Below are 19,291 nucleotides of genomic sequence, written 5' to 3'. Positions count from 1 at the left end.
GAGTAATTGGCCTAAAATGAAATTTCAGGAAGACCTTGGAGCGTTTCCTGGTTCCTGGTGGCAGGGGAGAGGTGCCACTGTTGCTGGGTTTTGGGTAGCTGAGGCTGCAGGGCTTTCCTTGGCCATAAAGGAGAGCAGATTTACAAGGGAAAGATGATCGAGTGCACAGGCTTACCCAACATCGAAAAAGTAAATCCTGACAATAGTCCAGGCAGTGATGAACACGGAGGGGGCACCTGAGGAAAGGAGAAATGGTGTTGCTGTCAGAAATGTTTTCATTACCAGATTATTTAAAATCTGCCTCATTTCTCAGGGCTGCTCTCCCTCTCTCTCTCCATCTCTCCTGAACGACTGAGGGGATGCCTTCCCTCAGGGGTGGGGAAACACTTCACATTTTCAACCCTCACATGCCAAACAGGCAACGCTGCCTTTCCCTCCCTGTGGCCACGCAAGATCAGCTCTCTGGAACTGCTCCCAGCACTTTGATATTCCTGCTTCAGCACCTAGAAAAACCTTCCAGTGTGATGTGCAGGGAATAGGGATCACTTGAGACACGGACAGTGTGGGCATTTGTATTTAAGGAGGTCACCACAGGCTCTCTTCAGCATCAAGGGGCAGAATTACGTGTTTCTCACATGCAGGTCATCCAGGTACACTGAATGCTTGATTTAGAACAATAAATATGAAATATCCCTGGACTCTTTTGCCCTGTAAGGGAGTCTGGAGTACCAAGTTCACACACAGCTGTCTCCAGCTGGGCAGGTGAAGCTGCCTCTGCTCCTCACTTCCTGATCTTCCAGATTAGGATGGTCTTGTCTCATCCTTGTGCTGGCTTCTTTCCCTCTCTTGTCTTTGACTGGAGTTGGTTGGAAATACTCCAGGAAGGACAGATCTCTTTGCTCTGTGTTACTCACAGATTGTGTGCACTTTATTACCAGTGATTTCCAAGTGTAATCATACTAAGGGCAGTAAAAGCTGTAATTAGTGCATCCGAATTATTAATTCATGCATAACTCATTCCAGATCCATCCCTGGTGCTCTTGCAAATGATGGATGACTGAAAGGCCAAAAGTTCCCTCAAGCACTTGCCTTGCTCTGGAATTGCCCTTCTGTACCCAAGCAACCCCAGGGCACATTAGGAGTGCAAGAAATTTCCTTTGATTTCGATCATTACCATCGTGCATTTTTGTTTCAAACCTGCCAGCTCCCCAGTGCTGAAATAAAGAATGTCTGGAGCACAAGGTGAGTTTAAAGAAGGTCTGAGCTGAGTAACTGAAACAAGCCCTTCTCCCATCATCCCTCCTTCTGCCCAGAGCAGAGAGAATCATCTCTCCTTTGCAGTGTGAAGCTGAGCGTAGCTCCTGTCACTTTCAATGGAAGTTACTCCATGGATAATTGATCAAATCCTGAGCCCAGGAGTGTCCCTGGACAAGGCACAATTTCATTTTACCTCCTCTTCTCAAGATTCTTCCCTGTTTTTATTATTTCTCAATTTCAGTTATTGAGAGCAGGCAGTAGAAAGTTATTTGCTTATTTAAATATAAATCTTCAACTAAATGGCATGAAAGGGGAAATGAGATCTCTGTTTCCTTTTTGGAGAAATAAAAGAAGTTGATCTGGTAGGACTAATTTGCATAAGTCAGCAATTCAGTTGTGAGGTACTTTGTGAAGGGCTTAATTCTCTCTTCCTCACCATTTTTCTTAGTTTACTTTATTTTATTTTATTTTATTTTAGTTTAGTTTAGTTTAGTTTAGTTTAGTTTACATTTTATTTTATTTTATTTTATTTTACTTTTTTTTAATTATATGATTTTAATTTAATTTTATTTGATGTGTTTCAGATGGGATCTGCATTAAGGCTGGAGAAACCACCAGTGCAGTGAGCAGAAGGTTTTCAGCACTAGCACACAGGTGATGGGATCTCAGGGCAGCTGGCTGGCCTGAATTCAGTGTCTGGTTTAGTCCAGGAGTTCTGCTTTGCTGGGATCCATCCTTACAGTTTAAGGTCAATGCATGATATCAAACTCGGGATCCCAGTCAGGATCACAGAATTCCTTCCCAATATCCAGTCCAAATCTACTTTCTGTCAGCTCAAAGCCATTCCCTGTGTCCTGTCCGTCCATCCCTTGTCCTTAGCCCTTCTCCAGCTCTCCTGGAGCCCCTTTAGGCCCTGGAAGGGGCTCTGAGCTCTCCCTGAATCTTTCTCTTCTCCAGGTGAACATTCCCAGCTCTCCCAGAGGGGCTCCAGCCCTCGGAGCAGCTCCATGACCTCCTCTGGAGTTGCTCCAACTGCTCCACATTCTTCTTATTTTGGGGGCCCCATGGCTGGATGCATCTCTGCAGGTGGAGTCTCAGGTGAGGCGAGCAGAGGGATGGAATCACCTCCCTTGACGTGCTGGTCATGATTCTTTTCATGCAGCCCAGGGCACAGTTGGGTTTTTGGGCACGTTTTGGACTCGTGTCCAGCCTCTCATCCACCAGCACCCCAAATCCTTCTCGGGACTTAGGGGGCCTGGGTGCTGTGTACAAACATCTCTGCCCCACCTGAGTCCCCAGGTATCTGTGCTAAATTCCTTCTCAAAATTGCAACCAGGATCTGCTCCTGGCACCCATCCTGGAGGAGATGCTGTCCTGGGGTGACTTTATGATACTTGTATCCCCAGTTATCTGTTCTGATTATGTGGGATATTATGTCCTGTACCTTTCAGACTGGTTCTGAGAGCAAAGTGGGAGAAAGAAGAAGTGCTGAGTTTGTTTTCAGAAACTGCACTCACTGCTCCACACTCTGCACCTGGACTGTGTTTGTCTTCAGAATGGACAGACCGTGGGACAGAGATCTCCTGTGCTTTTAGTTAGTTTTAGCTAGCTGAGACAGAAAAGCTCCCTGGATTGTTTTTTTTTTTCCTTTTTCTTGGAACTGTTTAAACTTGTTCTGGACTGAAAAATCCAGAGGGACACCCGGATCTCCCACCTGCGGGTCAACGGGGCCCGAGCCTCGGCATTTTCTAGCGCCAGAGGGACTGACGAGAGACTGAGCGAGACAAGCTACACCCTTAAGGACTTTCTCAATTTCCCATCTCTCTTCAGAATGGTGAGAGGTTTTGTTGTTTCATATTGTTCATTTTTTCTGCTTGTGGGCACTTTGTTTGTTAAAGACATTATTTTTTCCACTTTTCTCCAAGGAAACTTTTTCCCAGACCAGTTGGGGGAGGGGCCGTTTGGGTTTGCTTTCCAGAGGGACCCCATTCGGAGGTTTCCTCCCAAATTTGCCCTGAACCAGGAGAGACGCGTACCCCAGCCGATCAGGATGTACCACCAGAAGTACTTCCTCTCCGAGAAGAAGGAGATGACCAGCAGGGTGTGAAGGTACAACCCCTCCACCAGCAGCCAGAAGAAATTGGCCATGACACAGTACTGGAAGAAAACCATCATGGCCTTGCAGCCCACCTGGAAGAGAAGAAATGAACAGTGGTGAACTGCAGCACGTTCCCATAGGAAGGAAATTTCCAATGAATTACCAGTGACCCTTACTCTGGGTTATCTCTGGGATCGCTTTATGCAGCACTGTCTTGGGTTGCAATGCAAGATGTATTCTATTCCCATCTGCGGCAACTGGTTGTAGAGATGTTTTTCTTTATCTCATAACTCTGGGGCAGGGGGCAGGTGTCTTTTGTTAATGGGCAGTGGTTCAAACCCGTCCTCCCTCCAGGGGATATCTGCTGTTCATGGGCCATCCAGGCTCACTGCATGGCTGATACAATTACATCATCCCACTGGGAGATGCTCCACCCAGGGGGAGGAGCCAAGCATTCCTTCCTGGATAAAAGCCGGAGATTCAGGACACCAGGACAGCCTGTTTGCACTGGATTCCCAGAGGAAGACCAGACCCATCTCAGCACTACTGGACCTTCAGAGGAAAACTCCTCCCTTCTACAGGATCATCTCTGCTCCAACAGAACCACATCTGTCACTGCAGGAGGACTTGACTGGACTGAGACCAACACTCTGACCAACAGGGTGTCAGGTTGTGTTCTGACTCTGTCAGTGTTTTCTTTTTTGTTTGTCTGCTTTTTTTGTACTACTACATTTTTACTATTCCTAGTGAAGAACTGTTATTCCTATTCCCATATCTTTTTCTGAGAGCCCCTTAATTTCAAAATTATAATAATTTGGAGGGAGAAGGCTTTATATTCTCCATTCCAAGGGAAGATCCAGCTTTTCCCTGGCAGACACTTGTCTTTCCAAACCAAGAGAAGCACCTGAACTCCTTATGGAATGAATTCTATGGTGAAAAGCCAAGTCTACAAAAAGTTGCTCCTCTTTATGTTAATATAAATATCCCAGTCCTCTTTTTCCTAAAGGATCGTCAGGAAAAGCAGGATAAACACACAAAAGCATGCACAGCTTTTATTGCTCTGGAAGGGGAGAGATTTGAAAAGGGAAGGCAAATTGTTTACCTTCAGGAAATGAATAATTAAACACAGTAACTTGTTGTGTGGAGATTTCCCTGCAGCACAGGTAATGGGAACAGTTCCTTTAGCAAAGAAATAAATACAAATGGAAATTTCTGACAGTTAAGGGAAACTTCTGACACTTTGCACCCACTGCATCATTACACATCCTCGAGATGTTGACTCAGGATTGCCCTGTTGCTTTCAGTGGCTCTGCCTGGGTGATACCCTGCCCTTTCTGGGGCATTTGCTCTCACTCCCTGCCTGGTGGCACTTCCTGGTGTCCTGCACGTGTAGAATGTTTAATTCAGGGCAATAATTTGCACCAGTGACAAGAACCTATTTTCCCCTCTACTCCTCTCCTGCTGGAAGCAGTTCCTGTCAAACTCTGGTTAAAAGGAGAAGTGAGGAAAGAGTTTTATCAATGTTCTGGGGCGGGACTGTCCCCACCCTCATCCCTCCCCTAAACTCATCAGTGTGTGACACTGGGGACCCCGCTGGGCTCCTGATAATCAATTTCTGTGCACATTAGCTCCCTCCCGTGAGGCACAGCATAAACACAGACTTGCTGAGGGGTGCTGTTGCAGTGCACCACCCAAGCAAATGTTTCCATATTAGGAAAAGAGTTTTGGCTTCACTCCTGGACTTTCAAAGAAGAAGAACCAGAGACTTCTATGTTCCTCACACTGTAATTAGCCCAGGGCCAAGACAGAAGCACCTGTTGGACCCTTAAACTGTTCCTCAACAAATGTTTCCATTGAGCACCAAGCCAAAAAAATCCCTCCTTGATCGCTGAATACTTAAAAGACAGCACAGAATTTCTCAGGGCTTTTTCAAGGTGTCTTAGCAGGTGCAAGGGACCTCCCTGCACTGTGCACGGCTTTTACTCTCCTGCTCTGTATAGTTTGTTATTTTCTCTTTTATTAAACCTTTTTCCTTTTTCAAAACACCTCTCATCAAGCTGTCTCACTAATTATTTTGAAGCATTTCTGGGAGGTTCTTGGTCAACCCTCAGACTGTGTTGAACCCTCATGGGGCTAAAAACACACTGTCCCCACGCAGAATTTCAACGGGGTGCTGATGGGGGAAAGTGGAGGCAGAGCAGGAAAAAAAACTCCCTTCCAGCTCAGAATATTCTGTGTGTGACTCCAGGCACTGCCAGGGAGGGAAGGTGACACAGGGCTGAGCTGGCAGAGGCCAGGGATGCAGCAGCCACATCCCGATGGCATCACCACATGTTTGGTTCTTCCCTGATTTTGTGGCTGTGTGACATTCCCACCCCTCCTTCCTTTCCCCCAAAGCCTGAGTGCCTGCTTGGTGTGTCTGCAGCCAGCAGGGATCTGTGTGCGAAAGTGAATTCCTTCATGGTTTCACTCTGTCAGTGTTTGGCCCTAATCCAGCAGCCCCCAGGTGAGACAAGAGGTTTAAGGGGGCGGATTTGATGCTTCTCAACCACCTGCCTGTAAAACAAGGATTTCCTTTGGGGATTGTGCACCAGGGGATCACTTCTGGGTGGTTGCAATGAACTAGAGGCAGAGGCAGGAGGCTGGATCACAGCACAAGGGACTGCAAGGCTTCACAGGACAAGGGAAGGCTGCTCACAAACAGTGCAGTGATTTCTGAGCAGCAGAGACTCTCAGAAAGGGATTTCCAGCCTGACTTTGCAGAGCTGTTGCTGTACAGAGAGAAAGCTGTGCCAAACTCAGGCTGTGGCAGCAGAAATTGCAGATCCAAATCCATTCCTGCTTCTCCCAGTAGTTCCAAACATCAATTTGGTGGCAGTCTCTGGCCCTAATTCCTCCCTTAAGATGGTGGTGGCTTGTCACAAAGCTTAGGTGGATCATGGTTAGAAGTTGGATCTGATCATCTCTGAGATCTTTCCAGCCCTAATGATTCTATGGCTTTATTTCTCCGTGCACATGTGCAGCAGCTGGGTTTTGACAACTTCTCTGCAGGACCTGGAGCAGATCAATTCTTTGCTCCTTGCTGAGGAATATTTGCTTCTTTGAGCAGTTCCTACCAGTCCTGGAATTTTTGGTTTTACCTGGAGAAAAGACCTTTTTGTGCATCATTTTTGAGTGCATGGCAGTAATGTCTCACAGCCAGGGATCCCCCTGGGCACGGGGATGTTCTGCACTGGAACAGAGTGGGATGCACTGTCCTGACCTTAACATTAAATAATGATATTTTTCTACTGCCTGGGCTAGCTACTGTTGCCTAAAGTGGGTAAGTTTAAAGCAGATATTTCTATAAGAAGTGCAGTTTTATTGTTGATGATTCCATTGATCCTCTTTGACAGTGGCACATTTGGGAAACAGCCCTTCCTGGCTTTTGGGGGACCTTATTCCATGCAGCACTTGGTAATGGGTCTCCACCCTCCTGATTGATTAAATTCAGCTTCAGAGAGGCTGGTTTAATGCTGGGGAATAAAATCCTCTTTTATGTAAGATATCTTACCCTTTAGATGACAGACACAGGGCAGAGATGAGCCATTGCATCTCTGGAATTTATTTTCTTTCATAAAGAGCAGACCTCACGATGTGTCGCTGTTGAAAGACTAACACGGGCTATTTTTAGAACAGGCATTTTCAAGAGCAAAAGCTGAATTCCATAGCTGATTTTTTTTACCCTCTCTTCTTCCACAGGCTCATTTACAGATTTTTCCCTTGTCTTTCCTCAGGGATCTTGTTCTGTTCATGTCCACAGGAGATGTGGCAGTGAGATGGCTTTTCCCATGATTTTGTGGAGGGCACATCTACTCAAGTGGCTCCTCTCTTTGATGCATTAAGTTTGAGCTTTCATGTTTTCAGATTCTGTGCTGCTTAGGTGTAGCTCTGAACCTCACATTAAGTGTTGGAAAGCTCTCTTCACAGAGTAGAAAGACAAAACAAACCTTTTCCTGCTGCACACCAAGGACAACTTTCAGGCCCAAAACCACAAACAAGGGTGGGCTGAAGGGAGAAACAAGAAGCATGGGACTTCATAACCTGAAGCTGTAATTGGACAATTAAACCCCAATATGCAAATAGACCAAAACGTATAAAAATATAAGGTCTCGTGACCATTTGTCCATTTTGTGACCATTTTGGGTCCACCTTGGGTATAGCCCTGGCCAGGCTCTTGTCCTGCCCAAGGTGTGTCCTTAAAGGCCTTTTAATAAATACCTACTTTATTCTCTAGCTCTGTCCAGTATCTGTTCCAGGTCAGCCATCTCATGGTATCATCTTATTACTCTCTTTAAAGCTGCATCAGGCATGTGCCTTCTGCTTTTCCCATGAAAATCCCTCCCTTTCCATATGTGCTTCCAATGACTGAGCACTGGGAAGGAGTCTGCCTCCAGCCATTGGCCTCTTGACCCCTCCTGACAACTCTTGGACCCTAACACGTTTGTGCTTCCCTCCAAATTCCTCGTAGTCAATAAGAATATTTAATATTGATCACTGTAGAAGTTCACTTGAGGATGGGGCCTGTCTTAGACCTGCTCAAGGGCTTTCAAGAGGAAGAGGCAAAGAGAAGGCACACAAGGATGGGAACAAGAAGACTGAGACACAGCCTTGCCAGGCTTTTTCCTTGTGCCCAGTAGCACATTTTACTTTTGAGTAATGTTATCCCTGAGGAAAACATCTTTCTCTTCATTTTTTAGGTGGGTCAACTGGCCACTACATCAGTTTTATGACCCACCTATAAAAATATTGTTCACTGAGCTGAATCTGCACTCAATGTACATAAATCATTCTCCTCAGTGGCAGCAACTCTTCTCATTGATAACTCCTGAAGGTTGTCAGTCTGGGCCAGCTGATAAATCCCTCAATCTCAATATGAGCAGCTTAGCTGGACAGGAATTGGTCTGAATTTTTGAGGTACACACACACCCAACACACATCCATGATCAGCCTCCTGTGAATGCAATAAAACTCTATAAAAAATAGGCAATCAACTCCACAGAAATGCCAACTCAAGCCTCCCTTGCCTTCTTTAGTAGGGATATGGTTTGTTACAGGTTTAGGATTTGGGTTCAGGAAGGATTTAGACCAAAGAAGTACAAAGGAGCACTTGAGTGATTGATATCCCACCTGCCACAGCTGGGCTGGGAATACTGGAGTGATTGATATCCCACCTGCCACAGCTGGATTGGGTGTAGGGGAATGATTGATATCCCACCCATCACAGCTGGACTGGGAATACTGGAGTTTCACTGCCCCAGTCACAAGAATCCCCATCACAGGACCTCACCTGTCCCTCCCCCTGAACAGAGAATCATGGATTAGTTTGAGTTGGAAGGGACCTTTTAAAGGTACTACCCCTGTGTGACCTGCCCTGCATTTGGACACAACCCCAAGTTCCTCCCTCGTACCCATAAACTCTGCAGCTTCCTGTGGTGTGGAAGGTTTGGGGCAGGGCACCAAGACATATTTAAGTCAGCTTAAAGATATATTGAAGACATCCCCTGTGTCTTGGGTTACAATGCAAGATGTATTCTATTTCCATCTGTTGAAAATGGTTGTAGAGGTGTTTTTCTTTGTCTCATAACTCTGGGGGAGTGGGCGGGTGTCTTCTGTTAATGGGACAGCTGTTCAAACCAGGTGGGGCAGTGTTCTTTGTCTCTTCCACCACCCATCCTCCCTCCAGGGGATATCTGCTGTTCATGGGCCATCCAGGCTCACTGCATGGCTGATACAATTACATCATCCCACTGGGAGATGCTCCACCCAGGGGGAGGAGCCAAGCATTCCTACCTGGATAAAACCTGAGATTCAGAACACCAGGACAGCCTGTTTGCACTGGATTCCCAGAGGAAGACCAGACCCATCTCAGCATCACTGGACCTTCAGAGGTAAACTCCACCCTTCTACAGGATCATCTCTGCTCCAACAGAACCACATCTGTCACTGCAGGAAGACTTGGCTGGGCTGCTGCCAGCACCCTTACCAACAGGGTGTCAGGTCGTGTTCTGACTCTGTCAGTGTTTTCTTTTTCTGTTTGTTTGCCTTTTTGTACTACTACATTTTTACTATTCCTAGTAAAGAACTGTTATTCCTATTCCCATATCTTTTTCTGAGAGCCCCTTAATTTCAAAATTATAATAATTTGGAGGGAGGAGGCTTTACATTCTCCATTCCAAGGGAAGATCCAGCTTTTCCCTGGCAGACACCTGTCTTTCCAAACCAAGAGAAGACACCATGCAATCCTGGACAGTGATGCAGCTGTTGGCATTAGTTAAGGAGTTGGGACAGTGCATCCAGCAGAAATGTGGGCTCAGATTTGCCTCAATCCCTCAATCATGAAACCTTGAGACGTCAAAATCCTCCTTTAAGGTACTTGGGTGCTGTTACCTGGGCTACCCCCCAGCACTGCAGCAGGAAGAGATTTACACTGAGATTCCTGCAGGTCTCTTCCACAGAAGACCGATAAAAACTCATTTTCCCAGTGACAGGTTTATGCAGCACTTTCGTTTTATGTTGCCCAGAAGACACAACCTGTGGGAAGGGCTGCTGATTGACTCGTGCTGCATTTGCACACAGAAAGACCTGATCTTCTCCCCAGCTTGATCAAAGAGGCTTCCTTGACCTTATTTAAAAGCTTTTCATATATCCCACTCATAACCTGGAGGATGGGATAGCACTGGGCAGGTATTGCCCAGAGAAAGAGAAAGAGAAAGAAAAAAAGAAAAAGAAAAAGGAAAAGGAAAAGGAAAAGGAAAAGAAAAAGAAAAAGAAAAAGAAAAAGAAAAAGAAAAAGAAAAAGAAAAAGAAAAAGAAAAAGAAAAAGAAAAAGAAAAAGAAAAAGAAAAAGAAAAAGAAAAAGAAAAAGAAAAAGAAAAAGAAAAAAACCCTAACTTATGCTAACTTAGGCTCAGCACACCCAAACCTTTGTGTAACAACAGCAAAAAAGCAAATTAGAAACAAACAAGCCAGAGTGCCTTCAAAAAGCCACCACTTCCACTTCTTCCCTTAGTTTAATTGTAGTTGTAGACCAGTTCCAAACAGGTGGGTAATAAAAAGGCCCACAAAGTTTATGTTCAATAATGAAAGTGAATTGTCTTCAAATACTCAATGGAGAAAACTCCTCCTAAATCAATTGGGTGCCTTTGCCTCTTTCCATCCCTCCCTATCACTGGATGTGGCAAACAGGGAATTTCAAACAATAAATTGCTGCACTAGTGGGTGGCTCTGCAGGTTTTCCTGGAAGATGCACAGAAATTTAGGCTGTTAAGAACAATATCTGTGAATGAAGAAATGTGATTCAAGAAATTCTTAAAAGGCTGTCTTGACAGAAGCAAAGTGGCTCACCATGGAAGCACACAGACTCCAGTCTGAAAGTCTCTGTTAAGGCAATTTATGATCTATCAGGACTTATGAAAAATAAAAGACCTTCATGGGAATAGTAATCTTATGTCTTGATGATGAATCGTTTAGAGGCTTTAACTCTAAGTATAAAAATATATTATCAAGAGTACAGACAGATCAATTAACTGGATTCATGGTCACTGTATGTCTCAGGAGCAGGGAGAAGAAGTCCCAAACCAACATTATCCCTGTTAACTTCCTGCTCTGCAAGCATAGTGCCCCAGAAACACGATGCAAATGCACTTTAAAGCCTTAGCAGTAGCTAATTAATTCAATTTATCTTAACCTGCTTTCCTTTAGGCCACAATCCATTCCATTTTCATGCACCCATCATTGCTCCAAGAGCACGCCCTGGAATACTTGCCTCACGTCAGCTGTCATTGGGCAATTTATGAAGCCATTATAACCTGGATTTGTGTCCGGGCTCGTGGATTTGTTACCACTTCATAAAGCAGAAATGCCATTCCCAGATGGACCAGCTGGGATGTACAGCCTGAACACAGCCCCTGCCCCAGCCAGGTAAAGGCTTTTCTGCTCCCGTTAAAACTGTGCAGCAATGGGGACATCAGGAAGGAGCTTTTGGATCTATTTCTATTTCTTCCCTGTGCCTCTTCCACCTGCAACAAGGTTGGACCACTAATGAACCTGGATGGAGCATTGTATCCCTTGTTAGAGAATTATTTCTGCAGAAAGAGCTCAGTCCAAAGTCATGTGAAATCCAAGGTCCCAAGAGATAATTCAGTTTTTCTCTGTACTTTCACCTCCTCAGAGCCAGCTGAAAGCCAGCTGAAAGTGGCAAAGCATTTATAGAAACAGAATCCTAGAATGGATTTGGATTGGAGGGACCTTAAAGATCAACCAGTGCCACCCCCTGCCATGGGCAGGGACACCTTCCACTGGCCTTGGACACTTCCAGGGATGAGGTGAGGATTTACAAGGAAGTCACATGAGTCAGCCTCTATTTCATGTGCAAAGCATGGCAGGGGCAGATCCTGCACTAATTAAAATAAATTGAGTTGCACCAGTGAATTTTATATTGAAACAAATGGAGTTGCACCAGCAAAAATTGTATTAAAATAAAAGCAGTTGCACCAGTAAATTTTGTAATAAAAAAATGGAGTTGCACCAGTTTACACTGATGAAAAATGTGGTGCACATGGCTGCACTTCATGCCTTGTCCACTTCCCATGCAGGCTTCCTCAAATCCAACACTGTCCTCTTGGATTCAGGAAGAAACTCTTACTTCTTCTTTCCCTCACATGAGAAGCAACTTTAAGCCCCATGACTGTGATCCTCAAGGCTATTTAAGAATTTCTCTTTGCTGATTTTAACAGGGGTTATGTAACTGTCAGTCTTGAAGGACTCAGCTTTTCTACTTTGTCTCTTAGGAATTCTTGTTTGATTTTTGGGAGCCGTCTTGTGAGTATTTGTGAGATGCTGATTAGCTCTGGCTGGTCTAACCTGGGTGTCAGATGACTCAGAGTTGAGTTCAGATGTAAAAATAGAATTGTCTTGGTAAATGGGTAAACTGTGCCTGCTTTGTGCTCGTCAATCACAGGACAATGGCACTCATGAGTACATCTTCAGTGATAAGCCAAGCCAACCACAAGGCAACAATTAAAAAGGGAAGGTGATTGGGGTTTTAATAAAGCCCTTCCTCACACTTTTCCCATTTTCCCTCTTTTTTTGGCAACTGCAATGTGTTTAGGTGCCAGCCCATGATGGTGGCACTGCTGTGTCCAGGATTATAGAACCACTCAAGTAATGAAAATTCCTCCTCCAGAGCTCTGCCAGAGTCTGAGCTTCTGCCTTCACTCCTGGGTTATTTCCAGGATGCCTCAATTCCTTCCCTTTGCTTCCTTTCTGTTATTTTTGCAGGATTTACAGGGCCTTTCTCTAGGGCTTGTTTGGTTTTTTTTGTTCTGCCTTTTTTTTTTCTTTCCTTCCCCTCTGTTTTGCTGTAAACCTTAGATTGTAGCAGCGATCTTCAGATAATACCCAAGGAAAAAACTGACTCTCTAATGTCTGTTTTGCTTTAACACAAGTGCACAAAAAAACCTTCTATTGTTCCAGTTCTCCATCAGCCTGCATATAGTGGTGCTCCCACATGGATCTGAGTAGCTTCACTGCTGGAAATGAAAATGTATCTGTCTTCAACTTCCATAAATAAAATTAATTTAGGGGCCTGTAGAGGCCTTATCAGTTTGTCCTGAGGGGATTAAAGTGAAAAAACCCCATCAACTTGTCACTCTGAAAACATGAGATGTGCATGTAAATTCTCAACAGCTGAACTGCCACCCTCCTCTGCAAAGAATAATTTTTGTGTTGGAATTTTTTGTATTACTGGAATAATACAAAAGGGAAAAGACAAATGATGTGATCTCCCTTGGCTCAGTCTCCAGCAAGGGCAAACTCGCAGAGCTCAGAAAAAAAGTCAGCCTGAATTTAACCTGTAGAACCTGATTTTTGTTTACATCAAACTGTTGGCTTTGTCTTCAGCAAGGCTGGAGATGTAAGTGGTTCATCATTACGATGTCATTCAGATATGACAGTAATGAAACTATATCAAAACCTACCCCTAAACTGACAAAAAAAAAAAAAAGGAAAAAGGAAAAAGAAACAACAATTGAAGTGTTCAGTTCAATCCTTCTACCACATTTGTTGTTTTGACTGTTGTCTTTTACAGGGCGTTCCCCAGGGAGAGAAGGAAAGGGGAAGGTAGATTATGGGAATGCCAAGAGGGAAGGGCACTAAACCTAAAGAAATCAGTGTGAAAAAGTAAAACTTCTTGAGTCTGGCTGGGAAAAAACCCAACAAAACAAAACAAAACAAAAACCCCCCAAAAACCACACCAAAACCAAACCAAAACAAATCAAACCAAAAAAGAACCAAACAAAAAGCAGAAAAAAGAAGGCAAATCCAGGCTGTAAAATGGTGCAATTTTTCACACACTGTGAACCATTTCCAGAGGTAACAAAACCAAGTGTGGCAATTTTTCCATCAGAAATGGCCAATTAGTGAGACAGAACATAACCTGAATGAGTCAAACCCAACAGTTCTTGAAGAAGTCCAAGTGGGTGGTTCCACAGAGCACTCTGAGCCTCATCATCTCCACATCCAAGTGCCTAAATTCCCAGCTGACAAACACAGCTGCCTTTTTTTAATCTACTTAAGCCAATAGGATGATTCAGTTACATATAATTGCAATTAAAAAACTACATGAATATGAGAGAGAGGGAGGAAGTGGGTTTGGTCTCTTCATGTTGCCTTGAGCAAAATGTTGTGTCTGTGCGTGGCCATCACACCCCTCTAGAAAATTCAAGGTACCCTCTGCCGTTTGCACCCCTCTAGAAAATTCAAAATGTCCCTGCGGTGTTTTGTCTCTTACTGGAAAATCCCACAAAAATCCACTTTTGGAAGAGGTCAGCCTGAGGAATCTCCATGAGCCAAGTGACCCACATTGTGCCTAGGAACAAATCTAACAGATTTGGACACCTGGGAAGAGGAGGAGGAGTGAGGGACATTTAGGAAGCCACTGGTGCTGAGTTTCCTCGCTGTGGGACAAGGGGCCTTGTGCAGGTTCTGGGTTTAAAGATCCTTTAAACCTGCTGTTTTTTAGTCATGAAAACAAGCCCTGCTTGTCAACTCAGGATGTCTGCCCAATGAAAACAGGTTGATTTTTTTCACCCAAGCAGCAAGACTGCTCTTTCCCCCAGGAGTTAGTTTATCCATAAAGTAGGACCAAGCAAGTCCAGGAGGCTACGGGTGCCACACATCACTCTGCAAACATCACCCAGTGCTGGCTCACACCATGACTCAGTGATGCTCATCACATAAATTTTGGCTGCACTGGCCCTGAAAGGCTTACAGCCACATTCTCAGGCATTCTGGCCCGTAGAAATGCTCAATAAATTAATTTTTTGGGGGTGTTTGTTCATGTTGAACTCAGTGGCAACCCAAAACTCCTTGAGTTTAAAATCGTGGAGAGTTAACACCACGCCTGAAGTGTCCCAGACTAGGTAAAATGAAGTAAAAATGCAGTAAAGTCTATTAAAAAGGGGGGGGGGGGTTATTACATATACATCTTCCTGTGTTGGATTTCATGCCTGATTGAAGCATTGAAACATTTGTTGGTGGAGAGCATAACATATTCTTGCGTGGCTGGAGCACAAAACATAATTCAGAGTCTTCTTACTATAGCAGGTAATATAAAATTGAGGAATTTGGTGCCTTCCTCAGAAATTATGGGAGAGGTTTCTATTCATTTGGATTTTATAGCCCTAAATCTGCTCTGGAAGGGGGGTGTCTTTACTCTTTATTTGCCTAAAGGAACTGAACGTGGCTTCTCTTCTAATGAAACAATTTTATTGCTTTGACTTTGCCCTGTTCTAAACCAGAGTAAAAGTGAAGGCATTCAGCAAAAATTGTTTGTTCAAATCTCTCCCCAGACTGAATGAGCTCAAGGCCACAACCACATCACCTTCAGTGAATTGGGTATAAAATCCTGAATTAGCACCAGGTCTCCCAAGTCAAGAGTTATCCTGCAAGTTGAAAGCACAAACTCTTAACTCAGGCCAACCTAACCTGACCCCAACAACCCCACAGGAACACAGTGGATTTTATAACATTTTTTCCCTAACAGATAAACGTTAAGAGAGGCATTTTGTGTCAGTATTTTTAGACTGTGAGCTAAAAAGTTGTCCAAAATGCTGGCTCAAGACTGGTGCAGATTTTGCAAGGGGTATTCTCAGCCTAATGTGGTGGAGACAGGTTTGTCCCACATAATTTTATAACCGTTCTGTATCATCCAGCCATTCACCCTGAGCTGGCAATTAACTCAAAAATCTTCTGATGGGGAGAAACACAAAAATGTTGTAGCTGTGGGGCTACCTGAAAGCGCAGGTGTTCTACAGGAAAATTCTGTATTTATATGCAGAAATGTTTCTGGATGGATGAGAAGAAAACACTTCTTAGTCAGCTCACTGTGCCTCAGTCCTGATCCAGCAAAATCCAGTGCAAACTCCCACAGGGATGACAGGTTGGTTCACACTCCATGGCCTGTCCTATGTTTGCCCTCTGCCAGCTGGCACTGACAAATAATCTGTGGCAATTTATTCCAGTTTCCATGCCTTTCTACCCATTTATGGACCTTCACAAAAAAATCCCATTCCAAGAATACAGATCCCAGTGAATCACAGAGAGAAAGGAGCACATGGGGACATTCCAGAGGGAGCAAATCATGCTGCACACAGTTCTTGGGAAAAACTGAGAGGAAGTTGCTCCGGGTTTCAGCTGAGAGATGCTCAAGCAAAAAAGTCATTATAACATCAGGGACAGGACTCAGGGTAAGGATGCAGGAAAGCCAGCACGCAAGGAAGAAATTGGGTGGATGGAAAAGAGAAGTTTTTTCTGGTGCTGTATGACATAAAAAACAGGTCCAGAGGGATCTGCAGGAGTGCTGTGCCCAGTCCCCTGCTATTATCAGCAAGCAGCTCATCTAATGCTCTGAATTTACTATGGAGAGTTCCTGTTTTTCTTTTTTTTTTCCCTGTATAACTTCTGATCACATTTCTTCGTTTTGGTGATTTCAATTTCCTGCCTAAATTTATTCATGACTGGTGTCCTCTTACGTCAGCGTGGCATTTAGATAAACAGCCCTTCTCCCTCCTTAATGTTTGAGCCAGCTGATAACACCGAGTTTGAAAGGCAAAAAAATAGCCCTACTCCTTTATTCCCCTTATTTCTCATCCCAGTAGGGAAATCTCACAGTTGCAGACAGTGAGCGTGGGATACTGATTCAGATGAAAAATGGGTGATGATGTCTGCACACAGATTTCCTGCCTCAGGTCCTGCAGGGATCTGGTCACTGGAGCCCAGAGGATCACCCGCATGCAGGTGCCTTCTCCCAAGGGATTGAACAACATTCCAGACTCCAGGGAACAGATGAATTATGGATACACTTTATACACATAGCTCATGTGTAGGTGCTTACCCCACAGATAACTAAAATCAGTTATGTGAATTTGGGTCTGACTCCCACCCTCACTGAAGGAAAAGGTTTTACTGAATCCCTAAACACAAACCTCATTTAACCAGGATATCCAAGAAATGAGGCTGGGTGGTAGACACAGGACTGACAGGAGCCCCAAAATCCAGTACAACCTCACTTGTGGGTTTGGCCTGATAAAATCCTTAAGGTTCAAAAAGACCTCTAAGACCACCAAGTCTAACTTCAGAAAGGACCAGATATAAAATATAAATATATACATTTTAGACTCTGATAATCAATTTATTCCTTCTCCACGTAAGTCAAATGGCAGGAATCATAAATTATATTTTTTCCTTTCAAATGAGTAAAAGATTTGAAATCTTTTTGAAGTACTGCCTCACATGCATTTGCAAGGTAATTTTTGGTGCATTGCTTAAGAGGGGGGGCAAAATGAGGTGGAAAATTTGAGTGCAAGGCTACTTACTGAGCTCACGAAGCAGTGCTCAGATTCCCCACTTTCAAAGAGGATGACATCCTTTATGAAGACTGCGATGGCTCTCATGATGAAGGACATGAACAGGTGCATGTGGATGTAATTTCGAGTACAGTGCAGTTTTCTGTTGGGAAGAAATGAAACATTTATGAATAGCAAATCTTCTCAAAAGCATTATTTTTATATTTACACTGTTTCTTCTGCCGTGACACAGAGTCCTAATTAAGCATTAGAAACCCTGAGACAGGCTCTGGTCTAATGAACAGCACCACAAATCCACTTAAGCCTCTTTAATTCCATAGAACGTGGCAATCCACGTATCTGCAGCAGTACTGCTGCTTTTCCAATCCTGAGAAAAACAGGAAAAAATACAGGATGACAGAAAACAGGTCCATCCCACTGCTCTCCACGGGGAAAGAAATGTTTTTGACTGAGCAGGCTCTGCTCATGATAAAGGGCTATTTTCTACAGAATATTTCTGCTGCAATAATTCTTTTCAAAGTGAAACATCTCTTCAAGCAGGGAAATAAATTCTTAGCATCTGTTGCCATAATTAATGCATATTACAGACTTTCTGGAGAAATATGAACCGTTTTTTCACTTAAAAATTACTGACTGTTAATGATACTGAGAACTACACCAGAGTTTTTTTATCCCTTGCCCGCTAATATTTTGAAGACAAATTCTGATGAAGTAGGAGTTTTTTTTCCAAGAGAGAATTTACATCAGCTAAAGTGAAATGCCTAATAGTCTGGAAATGGGTGCTTTGTACAGACACCAGAACCACACCAGACCTCAGTCAGCAGCACAATCAAATTACCACCTCTTAACGAGCCACTGTGCACTGGCAGAGGTTGTGCTCCTAATCTCTGATGATGGCAAGATAATGGGGCTGAGCTGAGTCCTCCTGCAGGCAAAGGCAAGTCAAGTTAAGCTGTTTCCCACAAAGGAAAAACAGGATCCTCAAGGGTTTCACTGGCCTGGCTGGCACCTTGTACCTCATGGAGGTAATTTGCATGTATCTGTGTTGGATATTAAATATTTCCAAATAATGGGATAGGACTGCTGGGAGACATTCCTTGAGCTTTTACTGCAACGTCAGCCTCAGTACAGGGTGAAACAATAGAAAGATGGCAACAGCTCAAGTTGTATTCTGACTCTGTCAATGGTTTCTTTTTTTTGTTGTTGTTGTTTGCTTGTTTTTTTTTTTGTACTACTACATTGGTATTTTTAATATTCCTAGTAATGAACTGTCATTCCTATTCCCATATCTTTGCCAGAAAGCCCCTTAATTTCAAAATTATAGTAATTTGGAGGGAGGGGGTTTACACGCTCCATGCCAAAGGAAGCTCCAGCTTTTCCCTGGCAGACACCTGTCTTTCCAAACCAGGACACCTTCCCTGTGCCTTTTCCTGTTGGTGGTATTACCTGAAGAGACACAGAATGATCATGGCAGCCGTGAGGGCGATGAGGGATAAGGTGTGCCCGATGGTGTAGCCGGTCTTGACCGTCCCGTAGAACGCCGTTTGCTGGTGTGAAGGAAAGAAAACAGGGCTTTCAAAGAGGTCCAAAATGCACTCCTAAACACAGCATCACCCTGCTGAGACAAGGAAATCAACCCTCTCCATTCTTTTAAAGCACCTCTGACTCTTTCACCCTTTAAAATCACTCTTTAAAAGTAGGGTACATGACTCAAACATCACCCGTGTGAGTGTGGAGAACACATCTGGATGCAGCAGGGCTTGGACCACCCCAAACCCAAGTTAAAGTTACACAAGAGGAAAGTTTCTGCTGGAAGGAGGCAGATTTGACACCTGCAGAGACAGCTTGTGGAACAGGAATGACCAATGTTCAGCTAAAGAGTGCACAGCACTGGGTCTGATGCGGTGAGTGCAGTGAGACTGATTTAATTAAGGAGGTCTGGGGGTGTTGGAATCCTAGAAACTCAGGATTTCGGGTTTTAGTGTATAGTAATACATATATAGTGTATAGTAATGCATATAAGTCAAGA

The 19,291-nt window shown here is 44.0% G+C and overlaps 1 protein-coding gene across 1 annotated transcript in view; it reads right to left on the bottom strand.

Annotated features, from left to right (window-relative positions):
• The window catches only part of LOC136299804 (vasoactive intestinal polypeptide receptor), a 111,754-nt gene that overhangs the window by 20,099 nt on the left and 72,364 nt on the right, over positions 1 to 19,291 (bottom strand). The window contains exons 5-8 of the mRNA XM_066201746.1: positions 18,709 to 18,809; positions 17,272 to 17,404; positions 3,294 to 3,447; positions 176 to 236 (exon numbers count right to left, since the gene is read on the bottom strand). Coding sequence (XP_066057843.1) covers positions 176 to 236; positions 3,294 to 3,447; positions 17,272 to 17,404; positions 18,709 to 18,809 — 449 coding nt within the window. The remainder of the gene's footprint in view (positions 1 to 175; positions 237 to 3,293; positions 3,448 to 17,271; positions 17,405 to 18,708; positions 18,810 to 19,291) is intronic.

The sequence above is a fragment of the Chamaea fasciata genome, unplaced genomic scaffold, assembly GCF_029207755.1.
Source record: "Chamaea fasciata isolate MVZ Bird 193981 ecotype frontalis unplaced genomic scaffold, bChaFas1.0.hap1 SCAF_1, whole genome shotgun sequence".
NCBI classification, from domain to species: Eukaryota; Metazoa; Chordata; class Aves; order Passeriformes; family Sylviidae; genus Chamaea; species Chamaea fasciata.
Note: the sequence above shows the minus strand (reverse complement) of the source record. Positions and strands in the feature narration are given on the sequence as shown.